We start from the raw sequence: 17,366 nt of genomic DNA on the forward strand, positions 1-17,366 counted from the left end.
AATAAAGCCAATTTACCAAACACTGAAGCTTTAGGCACAAGGTAGTAATTGCTCTCTTGCAGCTAAAGCCAATTCATAGCATTTGGCTCTCATTTTTAAATAGCCTTCCTTATTTTATACATTTTACTTCATTTAAAAAGCCTGCAGCAAAGATAGTCTTGTTTTGTTTGTTTGTTCTAAGAGCGTCAGTAAGAAGAATTTCACAGAGGCATGCTCTTCTAAACATAAAGTCGAACAGACATGGTTCTGTCTGTATACATTCGCTGCAAAGATATCTGCAAAAGAACACAAACAGTAAAGATGTCTAGCATGCCATCAGTACCGTAGGCTGCCCATCCCTAAAATTGCATTTCTCTTATTTTGAATTGTTCTTACCACATAAAAATATTTTCCAGCTTTTATACCTTGTGATAAAACATATGTCATTTTGTAAAAGTTTAATATTAGTTAAAGTTATGTGTGAAAAATATAAAGCTGTCCAGTTTTTCTCATCTCTTGAATGCATGTACATGTCACTGTTCAGAAGTGGATATAAAGAGCACATACTAAGCTTCTGAATTCAAATTAAAACAATTGCAAAAAGCCAAGGCTTGAAAAAGATGGTTTTGCTCCAGATGTCCAATGGCCATGCTGGCTGGGAGATTATGGAAGTTATAACTGACTTTTCCAAGCCCTGCAAAACTGCCAGCAGCAGTTTTGGAAGCATCTTTAGGATGTGCAGCCTGTAGAGTTAATAATTTAAAGCAAACCTATTTTAAGCCCAAGCTTACAAGATTCAGGACTGTGAGGCAGAAACATGATGATGAAAATGTAACACCAACTTCAGGCCAATGTTTGTTCATGAGATAAAACAATATTAAATGTACTCAAAGTTTCTCTTCTTTGAAATCCTTTATGATTTTCATAATGTGGAAAAGCTGTTGTGTAGGGTACTTGTCAGTGTGCTGCATGACTCCTCTTGAAAATACAAGGGTAAGTAATTTCTTTACAACAAAAATGCATAAAATATTATAAAATATATTGCTTACCTAGCACACACAAACCAAACCCAGCCACGGCAATTATATATCCAATTGCTTTCAGGAATACCAAAATAATTGCAAACAGAGGTTGCTTCTCAAAAACTAGAGAAACAATAATACATTATTGAGAAAAGAATTGTGAAACCAACTGATACATAAATGAAAACAAAACAAATAGAGATGTTTTAAATATTCATTTAAACTGGGAGAAATGTATGTCTTATATAACATGTAGGGCAAGCAAAAACAAGCATAACTGTCAACAAAAAATACTCCCAGAGCTGGAGGTTCTAATCTAATTTATTTTCCAACATCACAATAAAAACAATATGCTTAAATACAAAGGATAAACAGTACAATACCCATATCCACAGATCTGATATCAAATGATTTCAGATCCACACTCCAAAAATGTGTTTGTGGACCTTTCTAGGTCTATGGCATTCTTCCATCCCAAGCTTATCAAAAAACTGTACTGGGGGGGGGGGGGGGGGGGGCGGCGGCTAAGGAAGTCCATAAATTGGAGTGTTTGTGAATCTCTTTAGGTTCTTCAGTGTATTTTATGGTATGCTTTTGGCTCAAGTATAGTCAAAATATAACGTTTACTATTATCCATGTTTTCAGGTATCCACAGGGATTCTGGAATGTACCTTCTGTGGATACGGGGGTTGTACCATACAAGAAACTTAGCCCAATCCCATGAACTAGCTAGATTTTCTCTGTGAACACATGTAGTTGTGTTCGTGCTAAAAGGAGTCTTGGATTCAAGCCCACCTGCTTATACATTTTTCTGGCTCTGTTTCTTGTCTTTGGGCTTGTGTACATTACTAAAAAAAGGTCATGCTCACCCTGAACCCTACCTGATACACAGTGATTTCCAGTAAGTATCTGGAGTTTTTTGCCCTGAACTTAACTGTGCTCCACATGAATGAAGTCAGGCAATACTCTGGTGATTGTGGGAAATTCCAAAGTATATAAAGGTTTTGTGGCTGTCTGAACAGCTAGATTGGGTTCATTTTCACTCAAATAATTCACAATCACACCACTTCCACGACCCTTTTGCTGTGCTAAACAGCGTCGTAAAGGGGATGGGTTGTCCCCATGATGCTATGGGTTCTCACTATCCACTGAACACCCTATAAACCTCTAGCCATTGCAATAGTGTCTGCTGAGGTCAGAACAGGGAACTCCATTATAATCTTACCAGATGTGTCAAGCAATGGCCAAGCACTAGCAGGGAGCTCCATGGCCAGCAAAGAGCCAGCAAATGACAGGTTGGATTGTCTGGATACATATGACATGATCCAGTAGTTACATGCTGGATCTGGGGCAGCTCCAAGCACAAATGCCACACATTAACCTATTCCATGTAAATGTGCCATTTGGCAGAGGAAAATAACAGATGACTCTTCAAAACAGCAACAGAAGAAAAGAAACTCCTGACTCCACAAAGCCCCCCATGCGATCCCACAACTCTGAGAAATGCCAAACTTCAGTAACAGTAAGACTTTCCCAGGAGCATTCCAGGACAGAGCTAATAAGAATATTCTACCCCTTCCCTCCAATTCCTCACTTCCACTTTGCCTCCTTCTGTCTTTTATATTCAATTCTGGGAATAATTTTCAAAGTTAGGAAATCAACAGATTCTTACCTGATGTGAACAGAAAGTGGAGAATGGGCACTAAAATAAAAGCAGGCACTACTATTAAGGCAAGTCCAATTTGTTGTGAAGATTCATATCCCGCTATAAAAGAACAATTAAAGCAGAAGCCATTAATCATAATACAAAGAAGACTTTCAAACATGCACCTATCTTCTATTTAAATTTGAGTTTCAGAGTATTTCACAAGCAACCACAGAACTGCTTCTTGCAGAAAAGCACATACCAGAGCCACGAATACATAGCTCAGCCAACCAACACTTTGTCCATTTTATTTTTGGGTATATAATAAAGGAAGCAATATTAATACTTGGAGGACTCAGAGTATTTAAATGGGATTAATACAAATTCTATCCCTCAAGATGACTTTATTCACTATATTCTAAAAGAAGCAGAAAATTATGAAAGTGACCTACTTAAATGTTCCTTCAGGGAAAACCAACATGAGAAAAATACAATTTTTCTGTTAAACGTTTACATAACAGGAATTCATGCATTACACAGCCATCCAATCTACTTAGACAATATAAAAGTAGTCATATCGAGACTACTGAAAGAAACACAAATTTCAATTGCTACTTTTTTGTTTTAACCATTTAAACCAAATGCTGGATTTATTCCAAATGTTCCAAACTTTGCCTGTCGCAGATTGCAGGCCATCTGGGCAAGGATCCCACCCCACTCCTCCCAAAAACAGGCTGGGTTTTTTAAATGACTTTTAAAAGTAAAATAGCTTGAACAGCTAAGGAAATAAAGAACCAGTGTGTAGTGTAAGAGATCACATGACCAGCAACTGCTGGAATATGATCTCAATATGACAACCATGTAATGTACAGTCTTACTGTAGCATTTGTGGCAAATAACTGCTTTGTACTAATAGCAGAAACATCTGCCACTAAGTTGAAAGGGCTGGACACCAAGTTTAGGAGCAAGATAGCTTCAAATACAGAAAGTGGAGAGGCAGATATATGAATACTATATTTAACATAATTCATTTTTCTGGTCTGGAAGGCACATATTCGAGGTCTCAATTTGTGAGGGGCAGCCCAGTCTCCCCACACGTTCACCAGGCTTAGAGGAGGGGGCAACAGAGGACACAAGTGGCAGCAGGGATGGGGGGGGGCTGCACCCTAGGCTATATGTTGTGTAGGCCTGATCTAGAGCGCCTTCAAGTTGGTCTAGATTTATCTTAGCAGCATGGGTGGGAAATAAGAGAATTCTGAACCCACATCTTCCTCTCTTCTATGACATTTTCAATGTTTCTTTCTTACCTCTTGTAAGATGTTGGGCATGGGGAAGACCCTGTGGAAATTGCTGTGGAAGGTAGGAGAGGAGATCTTCCCTGCATCAAAAGATCTCAAACTGAGATTTCTGCTCCTTAAATGACCTATACACTGTGCTATTTGTGAATTACGATTGTGCAGATATTTTCCCCAGATTTTTTTTTACCCCAAGACATATTTAAATATATAATTCATAAGTTATTGGACATGGATGTCTATTGAAGTTTTCAGTGTGTTTATTTCCTCCCATAAAATTTAAACCAAAATGCACGCTGGTGCATTGCCTAAAGCACCTATTCTTAGTTTAATTACTACTATATTTATTTATATCCTGCCTTTTCCCATCTGGAACATGAGATGACTTACAATAGTTAAAACCCATAAAGCAGAAAGTGTGCTTCATACAAAAGTTAAAAATGTAATCAAACAATCAAAAAATCAAAATAAATTAAAAGCATAACCATTAAAAACATGGGGCTTGAATCCACACAGCACGAAGTAAAGTAAAGTAAAGCAAGTAAAAGAAAGAGCCGCCGGTGGCGGAGTAGGTTAAAGCCTTGTGACTTGAAGGTTGGGTTGCTGACCTAAAGGCTGCCAGGTTCGATACCCCACCCGGGGAGAGTGTGGATGAGCTCCCTCTATCAACTCCAGCTCCATGCAGGGACATGAGAGAAGCCTCCCACAAGGATGGTAAAAACATCAAAACATCCGGGCGTCCCCTGGGCAACGTCCTTGCATACAGCCAATTCTCTCACACCAGAAGCAACTCAGGTTGCTCCTGACACGGAAAAAAAAAAAAAACCCAAGTAAAGGGGGCGGGCAGGCAGGTGGGAGAGCAGGTTCCCCTCCATCTGTTCCCTCTGTATCTACAGAGCCTTGTGTTGATTCGGGGGCATTTTTGACTGCATAATAGTTGCCACAGCATAATAGTCGTATCCCCCTTTTAAAGAAAAAAAATGGGACTATTACGTGATGAAATATGGTAAGTTTGCAAAATCCAACCTCTCACTTAAGATTATGCTATTAAGTAAGTGGAAGCTTAGTTTTGGAAAGAACCAAGGTTTAAAAGCTGTTATTTTTTCAGTTTGCATTTCCAAACAGGTGACATCAGCTCCCCTAAGATATAGAACCTACTCTCTGCATGGTCAAATTGAGACAATCAACCAACTATTGGCCTGATCTTACTTCAAGAACTTAAGTTAGGGTGCACCTTACCTGGAATTAAAAGAATGACACCTATCGCAGCAAGAAAGATTACTATTAGTTCTGCAAGAAATAAGCCAATCTTCTTAGAAAGTGTCATGTCAAACCTCATTGCTGTAAGAAAGAAAAAAACAGAAGAAAGTAACACTTCCAAAACTAGTAGTTGAAGAACACCATATCATGTTTAAATTATGCCTTCTGGAAGTACATCAATATAATATTAAGACAATGTTTCTGAAAAGAATTTATGACAACACAATTTATAAATGAAGATATACAAGAATGGTCATGCTGCTGTCTTCTCTTCATACATGTCTGAAAAAGGTTTATAAAAATAACAGAAGACTAGGAATGAAAGAAGTAAAACAGACAAGGAGAGAAAAAAGGTAAATATAATTCTGTGTACATAATTGATTTTTTAGATCTAAGAGAGCTGTCCTACTTAAATGCAATTGCCAGTCCTAGTTAGAATAGACACAGTGAAGTACTTAATGAATTCTAAGTATACATTTATGTAAATGCCATAATTAAGTGGAATAATTCTAGTCAGGAACCCCTCACAGACAAACTTCAATTAAGATTTATCAAAATACTAGCTTGGGGACCCGGCGATGCCCGGGTCATTTGAGAATGGTATTATTTGTGTTTTAATGTTATGTATTCTGTTTGGAGTGGGTGAACTACAATTCCCAGAATCGTGTGGTGCAGTACTCTGTGGATGGGGGTGAACTACTGCAATTTCCAGATTCCCTATCTATCAGTAGTCACAGCAGGCAATATTCAGTCTGTGTGCCAAGTTCAGTCTGTGTGGCAAGTCTAGATTCATCATTGGCTGGGTTCAGTGGTCTTTGGATGGAGGTGAACTACAACTCCCAAAATCAAGGCCCCTTCCCACAAATACCTGCAGTATGTTCAGTAGGTCATGAGGCTTCTCTGTGTGAAGTGTGCTCCTAGTGCATTGTTGATGGGGGTCCGTGTTTATCTGGGTGCAGGTGAACTATAACTCAATTTTCCCCAAACATCCAATATGTTGTATTGATTATGGGGGCTCTGTGTGCCAAGTGTGATGCTCATTCATTGCAGGTGAACTATAAATCTTAGTACCTACTACTCCTGAACTTCCAGTCCAGTTCCCCTCCAAACCCACCAGTAGTCAAATCTGGGCATATCGGGTCTGCATGGTAAGTTTGGCCCAGACCCATCCTTGTTTGGGTTCATAGCGTTCTGGGTATAGGTGAACTACAACTCCTGTATATTCCCCAGTAGGAGTGACAGTGCTCTGACTTGATGCAGGGTGAACTACAACTTCCCCAAATGAAAGCATTCCTTGGGTGGTGGGCTGTAGTGTTTGGGAAGGACATTGGCAGGGTTTGGGCTGCATTTTCATGGCGCTCGCTGTAATGACAATGTCAGTGGAAAAGAGTGACTTGCTAGATTTTTAACCCTGGGAAGTATAGCCTGTTTGTGGAGGCCAGAGGCTGTCTGTGTGAGCAGACATCCGTGCCACATACACACATACGGGTTTTCGCTTTTATTATGAATTTAGATTAGATGAATGGTCTCAGATCCTATTCCATACCGAAAGGCCCTGACCCTACAATCTATTTTTGTACAAGCCCATGCCCAGCCCTGACCTCTCTACTCTTGATATGCCCACTATAGTCTTGGTTCCGGTTATTGAGATTGGTTTTGATTTATTTTGATGAGGTTTTATACTTTATTGTTTTAATTGTTTAATTATTAGCTTGTTATATATTATTTGCATTTTTAAATATGTTTTTGTTTGGTTAAATCTGTTATTATTGGGCTTGATCCCGCTTGTAAGCTGCCCCGAGTCCCTTTGGGGAGATGGTGGCGGGATATAAAAATAAAATTGGTATTGTTATTGTTATTATTATTATGAAAGTTCAAAGAGTAGCATGGAAGGATCTTCATGGGCCACTAAGTCCAACACACTGCTCAAAATATAGGCTCTCCAGCTAGAGCATTCCCAGCAGGTTCAGCCTCTTTTTGAAGACATCCAGAGAAGTAGGCCCCACCAAACTCACTAGGCAATTAGTTTAACTGTCAAACCATTCTTGTTTTTAAGAGTCTCCTTCTAATTTCAATCAAAATCTACTCTAGCTTCAAAACTTAGACCTGACCACACTCTCTGGGGCAGCAGAGAACAGGCCTCTCTGTGACAGCCTTTAAAGTATTTAAAGAGTGAAATCATGTCACCCTGAATCCAGAAGTACTCTATACTGTCTTATGAATCTTGGGGGTCTTGGGGTGGGTGGGTGTGTCTTCAGGGAGAGTGCAACCAAATCTAATCCCAATTCTCAGATTTGTTTTTGACTGACATAGGTCATCCACCAAGGCGACCAAAGCTACTGTATCTCTATCCCATATCTCAGTCTGAAGCCAAACTGAAATGGATCTAGATCAGGTCTTCTTAAACTTTTTCCTTTCATGACCCCACTTTGAAAGAGAAATGTCTGCATGACCCAGGTATATAAGTATATAAAATATGTATACAAATCAAGCATTTACTATAATAAATCATAATTTTATTTTTAAATGTTCTTTGGAAGAGTGGTATTTTACTATTTATTAAAGATGAAAACCAGTTTGCATACTAATGAAATGGATGTGCTTGTTTTACAGAGTCCTAGAAATGGAAGATACCCCAAAAGCCATCCAGCCCAACCCCATTTCTGCTATGCAGCAACATCCAGTCAAAGCCCTACTGACAGACTGCCATCCAGCCTCTGCCTATAAAGTTGCCAATAAGGAAATATTGAAGAACACATATTCAACAGCTCTTATCATCAGAAAGTTCTTCCTAATGTTTAAGTGGAATCTCTTAACTGCATTTTGAAACCACTGTTTCATGTCTTAATCTCTGGAGCAGCAGAAAATATGTTTTTGCCTTTTACGGGGCTTGCTAAAAAGGCTGAATTTCTAGTTTTCTCCCCACTCTGAGGAAGCTTTAGAGAAGGAAGTACTTTTGACATGGAGAGGGTGGAGCCTGGCTGAAACTTTGTACACTCCTTATGAAGCTTGGAGATATTTATTTCCAGGCACTGCTGGTTCCTCTCTTGGCTCCCTTTCCTTCGCCCAACCTCATGCATCCATCCCTATCTCCAGCTGACTCCTGGTCCTCACCACTACCCTGCCCCCCTGTCCTTTTCTTTCAGCTGGAGAGGGTTGAGGGAGCCTCCCTTGGCTGGCTGCTTGGCGAGCAGGCTGCTTGGTTCCCGCTGCTTTGTTCATCTGCTTCAAGTGTGCATCCCACTTTAAATCCTCTGGCTGCCTTCTGCAGAATTCAAGAGTTTGTATTTTTGAGAGGATCTTTTAATATTTTCAGCCAGAAGGATCTTGAGTGTCCCTAAATTACAAACCCCAGAATTCCACAGGAGGGAAGATAAAGAGGATTCATTCTACAGCATAGCTGCACCCCAAGGTTTTCTTTTCCATTGCTGAAAGCTTTTATTGATCTAACAGTATTGTTTTTAAAGAATGAATTATAAGCATGTAGCAACTGTAATGCACACCTTTTTTGGCCAAATTACAAAGAGTGCACTTTTTTACCACTGCGCATTACATTTGCCAGCAAAAACTTTTTTCTTTATTTGGTTTCAGGGTTTTGAAAATTGAAGTGCACATTAGATTCGATTGCGCATTAGTCTCAAGTAAAGATGGGTAATTGTTACTGAAAAAAGGTACACATGTGCAGGCTGCTATATGAAAACAAAACATGTTGCTCTACTATATGTTATAGTCTATATTTATTTGTAAGTATTTACAGATCATGCAGTTCTGACTTATTTTTCACTACAGAATTATTTCTGCCTTTCCACAGCAGTTCCACATTGTTCAAGTGAATTCTCCGCCCCTAGTGAGGTAGAGTCATACAAAACCAGAGTTATAAGCAGGAGTAGGGGACAGGCAGCTTTCTTGATGTAAAACCCTTCAGTACTTGCTGTTTCTCATGCTATATCAGACAGTATTAATACTGCCTTGTCAACAGTCATAAGTATTTAGAACCTTAGAAACAGACACATTCACTACTCACAGTCAATAATACAACCTGATATAGAAACAGCATGGTAACCTTGGGCCCTCATGCCTCTCACGATTTGAAAACCCAGGGATTCGACAAAAGCCCACATTGATATATAAAATGAATAAAACATATGACCTATGCCGTGGCATTTCTAATTCTTGGTTTCCAGATCCAAAACACTTGCTTTTGCACTCCCTGCACCATCAATGATTAATTTCTTTGCACAAAAATAGTATCAATGGGAATTTGCTAAAGTGACAGTAAGCCTCCCCTACCAAACAAGTAAGTTTAGGCCTAAACCTGTAGGGACTGGATGACAGAAAACGATTTAATTTTAACCAGTAAGGGTCTTGATAATTATTTAAAAGGAATAGTGTATATTACAATAATATGTAGAAAAAACTACCCTTTTAAATACCATATTTACAGGAGTCTAATGTGCAATCAAATCTAATGCACACCTCAATTTTCAAAACCCTGAAACCCAAAAATGTATTTACCATATTACGTGTATCTAATGTACACCCTAATTTTGGGAAGGTAATTTAGTCAAAAAGGGTGAGCATCAGAATTGAGAAAATATTTGGAAAATAAATACAAAAATTAACTATGGTTTATACAAGTCAGGATCACAGATTTTAAAAAGGGGGAAATGCAGCAAGCAAGACTATCCTTTCACAATTTTTAAACCCAGTTTTGATGCTGCACATTAGCCTAACTAACACCTGACCCTTAACTCCATCACCACATTTGCAGTTATCATGCAACTCCTACAGAATTCGGGTTTGTGCTAATCACAGCTATGAAGAGGAAGTCACTCCTGTGGCTCCATGAAAGTATACACTACACAATCTGCAAAATTCCAGCCAGGTTTCACATTGGTAAAATGAGACCCTCTGTTCCAACCCCACATGTTCCATGTCAACATGAGGCTGGTAAGAGATGCTGCATTCCAACAATCTCTTTGTCCATCTCAATCGCACAAATGCTGTACCTCACCAGGAGAATCTACAGCTCTAGAACTAAGTGTTGCTGTACCTCTGATTTTATTTCAAATTACAAGTACTCTGCATAGAGTTCAACTCATCTGCCACCAGATCTCCATACAAGAGACAGATCAGATACTACATTCTCTTTTCTATTTCAGCTGAACATGGTAGTCTTTTAAAAATGCAGTCAAATTAGGCATACTATAGAAGTGGTTCATTTCAAAGGCTGATGGTTCATAGGTTTACACTGCACTTTGGTAGTCTTCCAAAGAAAAGAAGTTGGAAAAACCGTACACTCGCTATTGCCAGCTGCGCTCTCTTCTGCCCTAAGCATTGTTAAACAAACTACCAGGCACATTTCTAGTCAAGAATCTTAACTTTATATATTGTATGAGGTAGAAAAGACGCAGCGTGGTGTTTTTTTTATAAAGAAGAAAGAATACTGTACTTGTAAATACAATTCTAAAGAGTGGCATTTGAAAGCCGAACAGTCAACAGTAATTTCTTTTCACTAAAGCCATTTTTCTAACATATCAATACAGTCACTGGCTTTCAGTTCACTTCTGCAGAACAGTAACAAATAGGAAATAAATAGAAAAAGCTGTATTTACTACCCATACTGTTTACTTAATCAGTGTGCTGAGAAATAGTGCCTACAAGCATTGGGCTAACCTCCCATGCTAAATGCTGAATCACATAGCAGATTTGAGTCCCCTTTGGATAAAGGGTAATAAAGAAAAAGTAGCGTATAAATAAATATAATAAATAAAATAATAATAGATGTGAAGGGTCCTCCTTGCACAATGGGATCTATATATACTGTAGAGGTTCCCGGTGGCACAGCGGATCAAACCGCTGAGCTGCTGAAATTGCTGTCCGAAAGGTTGGTGGTTCGAATTCCGGGAGTGGGGTGAGCTCCAGCTTCTGCCAACTTAGCAGTTCGAAAACATGCAAATGTGAATAGATCAATAGTACCACTCTGGCGGGAAGGTAATGGCACTCCATGCAGTCATGCCAGCCACATGACCTTGGAGGTGTCAACGCCGGCTCTTCGACTTAGAAATAGAGGTGAGCACCAACTCCCAGAGTCAGACACGACTAGACCTAATGTCAGGGGAAAACCTTTACCTTTAATATATACTGCACTCACACTGATGTCCAAAGCAATTAGTGGGGTTCTGACAAGATATTGGCTGTTACACTGTCCCAATGAGCAGGGCAGCAGATTTTGAATAAGAATGAAATTTCAAGTCATAAAAGTAAAATAAATAACACCTGGCATTTTCAAGTCTCCACTTATGCACTGAAGATAAGCAGAATTTTTATAAACAAACTGGACTCAAGTCATATTATATTCAATACATAACAGACTCAGGTTCATTTTATATACAAATCAATTCAGACATGATTCAGTACAGCATGAGAACTGTCTGATGATCATTCAGCAGGTTTCCACCTCAAGAAAAGAGTCTCATGCATGTTATAGAGAGCAAATATAAAGAAAATGGATTCCCTTGGATCAGCAAAACCATAATCCACTATTACAATAATAAAGTGATCACAAACATATACTTGTTCCCACAATTTATAAAGTATGCAACAAGCAATGAAACATACAATGAAACATAGATCTGTTATATTCACAATACTGGTTACTATTTCATTCTTGTAGGAAGGAATTTCCAACAGGTTTCTTTAAGCAGATTTCCTCTTTAAAGCAGATGTCCTCTTTAATATTATCTCTTTCTTGTCAAAGGAAATTTCCAAAAGAGGTTATATACAAAGATTTTCCTCTATGCTTTCTTATGGAGGACCTTGACAACATCTTCTTCAGGTGGAAAAGTTCTAATTTTACAAAATAAAGTGGACATAAAGGGAATGAACTAGAGTGGCTAAGGAGTAACTTCTTGATAGCACAAACCCCACATACCTCAAACATACAAATTGCAAATTATAAGTACAAAGATAAAATTACACAAAGAGTGATGCTCTGCTCAGTTTCATTCCATAGCAAACACAAAACTGTGAGGCCGACTCTGCTATTTAATATAGTAACACTTCATGAGGCCTGGCGATGAAATTTGTGATGTTTTAATTGTTGCTCTAAGAACACCTTTAAAGGCTACTCCACAGGGTTGCAGAAAGTAATAGTAGTGTTGTGTGAAAGAGTGAAAATCCAGAAAGATTCAAGTTGTAAAAGTTTGGTACAAAGATCAATGTTTGAGCGGGGGGGGGGGGGGGGGGAGGACAACTTCTAAGATTTCGTGACTCCGCATTATAAAGAATGGAGTCAGTTGAATGGTTTCTAATCTTGCTCTTATGTTCAATACAGTATTTCACTTGCCTGCTCATTTGGCCAATATACATGAGAGAACAGGGACATGTGATGACATACACTACTCCTTTGGTGGCACAAGTGGCAAAATGATGTAACTTATATTGAGCCTTGGTGTGTGGATTCTTGAAAACCTTTGCCTGTATAAATTGCGGGCATATGGAGCAACAGTAAGGAAGCAAGCAAGCAGGAAGGAACCACTACGCCTCCCTCCTTTCAATTCAAAGGGTGTGGTGGGCGGCAGGGCATGTGTGACTGTGCAGGTGCTCAGAAAATATAAGAACGAAGTTCATACACATGTCTACTAAATATGCTATATTATTTGAATTGATATGGCCCCTAAATTTAATCTGAGGATGAATGGTGTTGGCCCATATTAATCGTTCTTGTGCTGTTTGATGGCTACGCATAATGACAAAAACATAGTCTATGTACCTACAATATTTTATCATGCTGTCAAACACCGGATTTTGTGTGGGATTCAGCATAGATTTTGTTTCTAAATCATTCATAAATAAATTGGCAATACTGGGGGTGACTGCACTTCTCATAGCTACACCCTGAATCTGGAAATGAAATTGTTAGTCAAACTTGAAATAATTATTCTCAAGAACCATGTCAATTAAGTCCAATAGAAGGTGGATAGGGGGTGTAGATTTATTCTTGAATCTAATGTGTACACACATATACCACGTGCTTCTGGTAAAGGGATGCTGGTATATAATGAAGTGACATCCATTGTTATTAAAATGGCATCTGTGTCAGGACCCAGGCTGCAGAGCACCAATAACCTTACACAGAGGCCAGAATCTATCTAATATCTTTATTATAGAAATATATAAAGTCAATAAAAACAAGTGTAGAATAAAGTTCAGAAGCAGACCTTTCAGATGAGGTCAAATACAGTCCAGAAATGTATTGTCCAATATAAGATATTAGAGTCCAAAGTTATAATCCACTTGACCGAAACACACACTTTGCCAAGCAATAGTGTGGGGAATGACAGAGTCTTTAAGATCCAATGTAGCTTGACAACAAGGCTGGAAAGTAAACTTGATTCTTGGCTAGATCAAAGATTTGAAACGAGGCAAACATGAAACATGAACAGAGTCCAAAGAAGTCCGTGAAACAAGGCAAGGCTGGAAACTTGATCCGGGAAACAAGGAACTGGGGTTACGAAGTCCACACACGATCTCTCTCCTCAAGCTGAACAATTGACTCCGCAAAGTTCCCCTTGCGACCAGCACCTATATTGGGTCTCGTTTTCCCGCCAACAGAACACTTTCCCTAGAGAACGAGAAGCGAAACCCAACTCTGTCCAGATGCATGACTCCTTAGAATTTCCCAAGGGAAGCAGACCTAATCAGCTAGTTGTTTGGCAGCGATTCTCAGGCTCAGGCGATTAGCCTCTCTGGCTCCTCTATCTCTATTATAATTGTCCCTCCGGGAAAACGGGGGGGGAATTCTGCCCAAGGCCTGTTTGGCTACATTCTTGAGGACAAACATCCTCCAGGTGGAGAGGCTCCGATTCTGGCTGAAACGGCGGAAATCCCATGTTTTCCTCTTCGTCTGCCACAATAGTACTAGGAACAGGACTACAAGGCCCATGAGTCATCACAATCTGAAGGGATAGAAAGCTTTTCTATGAGATTAATGAAGTGCTTGGTGTCCTTGATGTAAGACCTGGTTTGTTTAACAAAAGGCTGTAAAAATGCATCCACAAATTTTGCTAATGGTTCAAGAATTGAACCAGATCCAGAAACAATTGGCCGGCCACCTGGAGGTCTGGTGTCTTTGTAAATTTTTGTTTCATTGTATATTACTGCTTGTTGCACCCTTTATAAGTTGTGGGAACAAGTATATGTTTGTGATTACTTTATTAATGTAATAGTGGATTATTGTTTTGCAGGTTATAGAGAGTGCCATGAACATGTCCAAGAGCCCTGCCAATGTCCTCAACAAACACGATACAGAAGTGAAGGCTTTCATTCAGGGACAATTTCCTTCTGGATTTTCTGTTTTCCCCTCCATCAAAGACACCTCCCAGACAGGAAACCTTTAGATCCCAAAGGGGTTGGCCTTGATCAGGATGAGATGGTGGACAGGAGAGAAAAAGTGTGTCCATGAGACCCCATATTGCCTTTCCTGATATAGAATGGCCATTCAGTCCAACCCCCTACCATGCAAGAAGACACAATCAAAGCTTCTGATAGATAGCTTCTGCGGAAAAGCCTCCAGAGAAGGAGACTCCGCTACACTTTCAGGCAGCCTGTGCCACTTCCCAGGAAGTCCTTCCTCATCTTTTCAACCCATTGCTCCCTTGTGCCCTGGTCTCTAGAGCAGCAGAAAAGCAATTTCCCCCCTCATGTTCCCTCTCTACCTTGTCTTCTTCCAGCTAAACATCTGCCAGGTGGAAAGGGGGAAGGAAAAAGAGGAGGGAGAAAGAGAAGGATGGAAGGAAGGAAGGGTGGAAGAGAATGGAGGGAGGGAGGAAAGAGAAGGAAGGAAAGACAAAAGAAGGGAAGGGAAGACAAAAGAAGGAAAGAACAGAATGTAAGGGAAGGAGGAAGGAGGAAGGAAAGAAGGAAGAAAGGAAAGAAAAAGAAAAGAAAGAACTTTGGGAGTTATAGTTCACCTGTATTCCTTAAGCCCTCTGAACCCCACCAATGAATGCTCTGGACCAAATTTGGCACACAGACCCAACGTGGCCAACTTGGGGTGATTGACCTTGCCATCAGAGAGTTATAGTTCACCTGTATTCAGAGAACACTGAACCCAGCAAATGACAGATCTGGACCAAACTTGGCACACAGACCCAACATGGCCAACTGTGAATATTGGCAGGCTTTGTGGGTGATTGATCTTGGCATCAGAGAGTTATAGTTCACCCACATTCAGAGAATACTGAATCCAGCAGATGACGGATCTGGACTAAACTTGGCACACAGACTCAACAAGGCCAGCTGTGAATCCTGGCAGGTGTTTCAGGAAGATTGCCCTGGGAATATGAAAGTTGTAGTTCACCCTTATCCAGAGAACACTGAATCCATCTGTGGATGGATCTGGACTAAATTTGCCACACAGACCTAACACTGCCAACTTTGTATACTGGCAGGGTTTAGGGGTGATTAAATTTGGCATCCAGGAGTTACAGCTCACCCGTATTCAGAAAACACTAAAACCAGCAGATGATGGATCTGAACCACACTTGGCACACAGACCCAACACGGCACAGTTTCGGGGTGATTACCCTGGGAATCTGGGAGTTGTAGTTCACCTTTATCCAGAGAACACTGAACCCAGCAGATGACGGATCAAATTTGGCACACGGACCCAACATGGCCAACTGAATACTGGGGGAGTTTTGAGAGGACTGATCCAAGTTTTTTTGGGAATTGTAGCTCACCCACATCCTTATACATTTTCTAATGAGAACCTTCATAAAAATAATAGGAAGGACTGAGTTTTTTTTCCTAAGAAATATCATAACATATGACCAAACTAAGAATACCTAACCTCCAAAAACAAACAAGGCCTCACCTGTGGTGTTTGTTTTGCTGTCTGTGCCCCTGTTCAGAAGATTTAATCTCACTTTCTGTCCCTGTAATAATTGAATTTTGAAATGATTGGCTTATTTTGGAAATGATTGGTGAGAAAGCTTCAGTGGAGACAATTTTCCAATGTAACTCAGGAGGGAATTTCCCTTCCAGGAGGTACATTTCTCTCACTTCCTGCTGTCTAGGAGTGGTTTGTAAGTCAGATGTTTGTAACTGCCTCTACTGAGACTCAGTTTATTGGCCTTCATTTATATAATTACTCTGCTTAACTGAGGAGCCCCTGGGGATGTAGTGGATTAAAGCCTTGTTACTTGAAAGTTGGGTTGCTGATCTGAAAGCTGCCAGGTTCGAATCCCACCCAGGGAGAGCACGGATGAGCTCCCTCTATCAGCTCCAGCTCCAGGCAGGGACATGAGAGAAGCCTCCCACAAGGATGATAAAAACATCAAAACATCCGGGCGTCCCCTGGGCAACGTCCTTGCAGACGGCCAATTCTCTCACACCAGAAGTGACTTGCAGTTTCTCAAGTCACTGACACGAAAAAAACAAACAAACTGCTTAACTCAAACTAGATGTGAGAATTAATAAAATTAGGTATCACCTGTTTTTTGACATATCCCAAAACCCTCAATAATATCATGTATATCAAGAAAGGTGAAACTTGTGCCCTGGTGCTAAATCTAGCACTCTGCAGTTCTTCATATGGTAACATCACTGTTCCCAATACCATAATTTGTTAATTTCACAGCCTTTCTACAGTTTCCACCACTTTCTGAAAAACTAAAAACAAACTGCTCAGAACATCTATGGAACTGAAATCAGTTTTCATTCTGAAAGAGGTTTCCTATCCTTGAGGCAAAAGTTAAATAGCATGGGAGAATAGAAAAGGGCCATATGGAACCTAACAATATAAAAAGCAAGGCTTTAGCAAGCAAATAGTTTTCCAACACCATCATTCTGTTATTGGTACAATGGTAGCATTGTACCAAAGCACCTCCAGTGCCCAACCCATACAGCATATCCAGAACATCAGGAGCAAGGCTACACCTCACTATATGTTCCTTGGCAAAAATCAATCAAAGCAGACTGACACAAGGTCTAAAGCTAGACTGAAATTCATCTAGAAACACAATTCACTCTAAAATTGACTGGAGTTGTATAACAACCATCCATCTAAGTATCTCAGCAGAAATAGCCATTATCAGCAACCAGCCAATAGCTATTGAGATCTTTGGGACCCAAGGAGGGCTTCTCTGGTTCTTTTCAAGT

At 39.9% G+C, this 17,366-nt stretch overlaps 1 protein-coding gene across 7 annotated transcripts in view; it reads right to left on the reverse strand.

Annotated features, from left to right (window-relative positions):
* cd47 (CD47 molecule) overlaps positions 1 to 17,366 on the reverse strand; it is an 84,927-nt gene that overhangs the window by 26,848 nt on the left and 40,713 nt on the right. For 6 of the 7 annotated variants that reach the window (XM_008107790.3, XM_062974858.1, XM_062974857.1 and 3 more), the window contains exons 4-6: positions 5,181 to 5,282; positions 2,674 to 2,766; positions 1,029 to 1,124 (exon numbers count right to left, since the gene is read on the reverse strand). In XM_008107790.3, coding sequence (XP_008105997.2) covers positions 1,029 to 1,124; positions 2,674 to 2,766; positions 5,181 to 5,282 — 291 coding nt within the window. The other variant, XM_062974859.1, reaches the window with a different exon arrangement.

The sequence above is a fragment of the Anolis carolinensis genome, chromosome 3 (genome assembly GCF_035594765.1).
Source record: "Anolis carolinensis isolate JA03-04 chromosome 3, rAnoCar3.1.pri, whole genome shotgun sequence".
Classification (NCBI taxonomy): domain Eukaryota; kingdom Metazoa; phylum Chordata; class Lepidosauria; order Squamata; family Dactyloidae; genus Anolis; species Anolis carolinensis.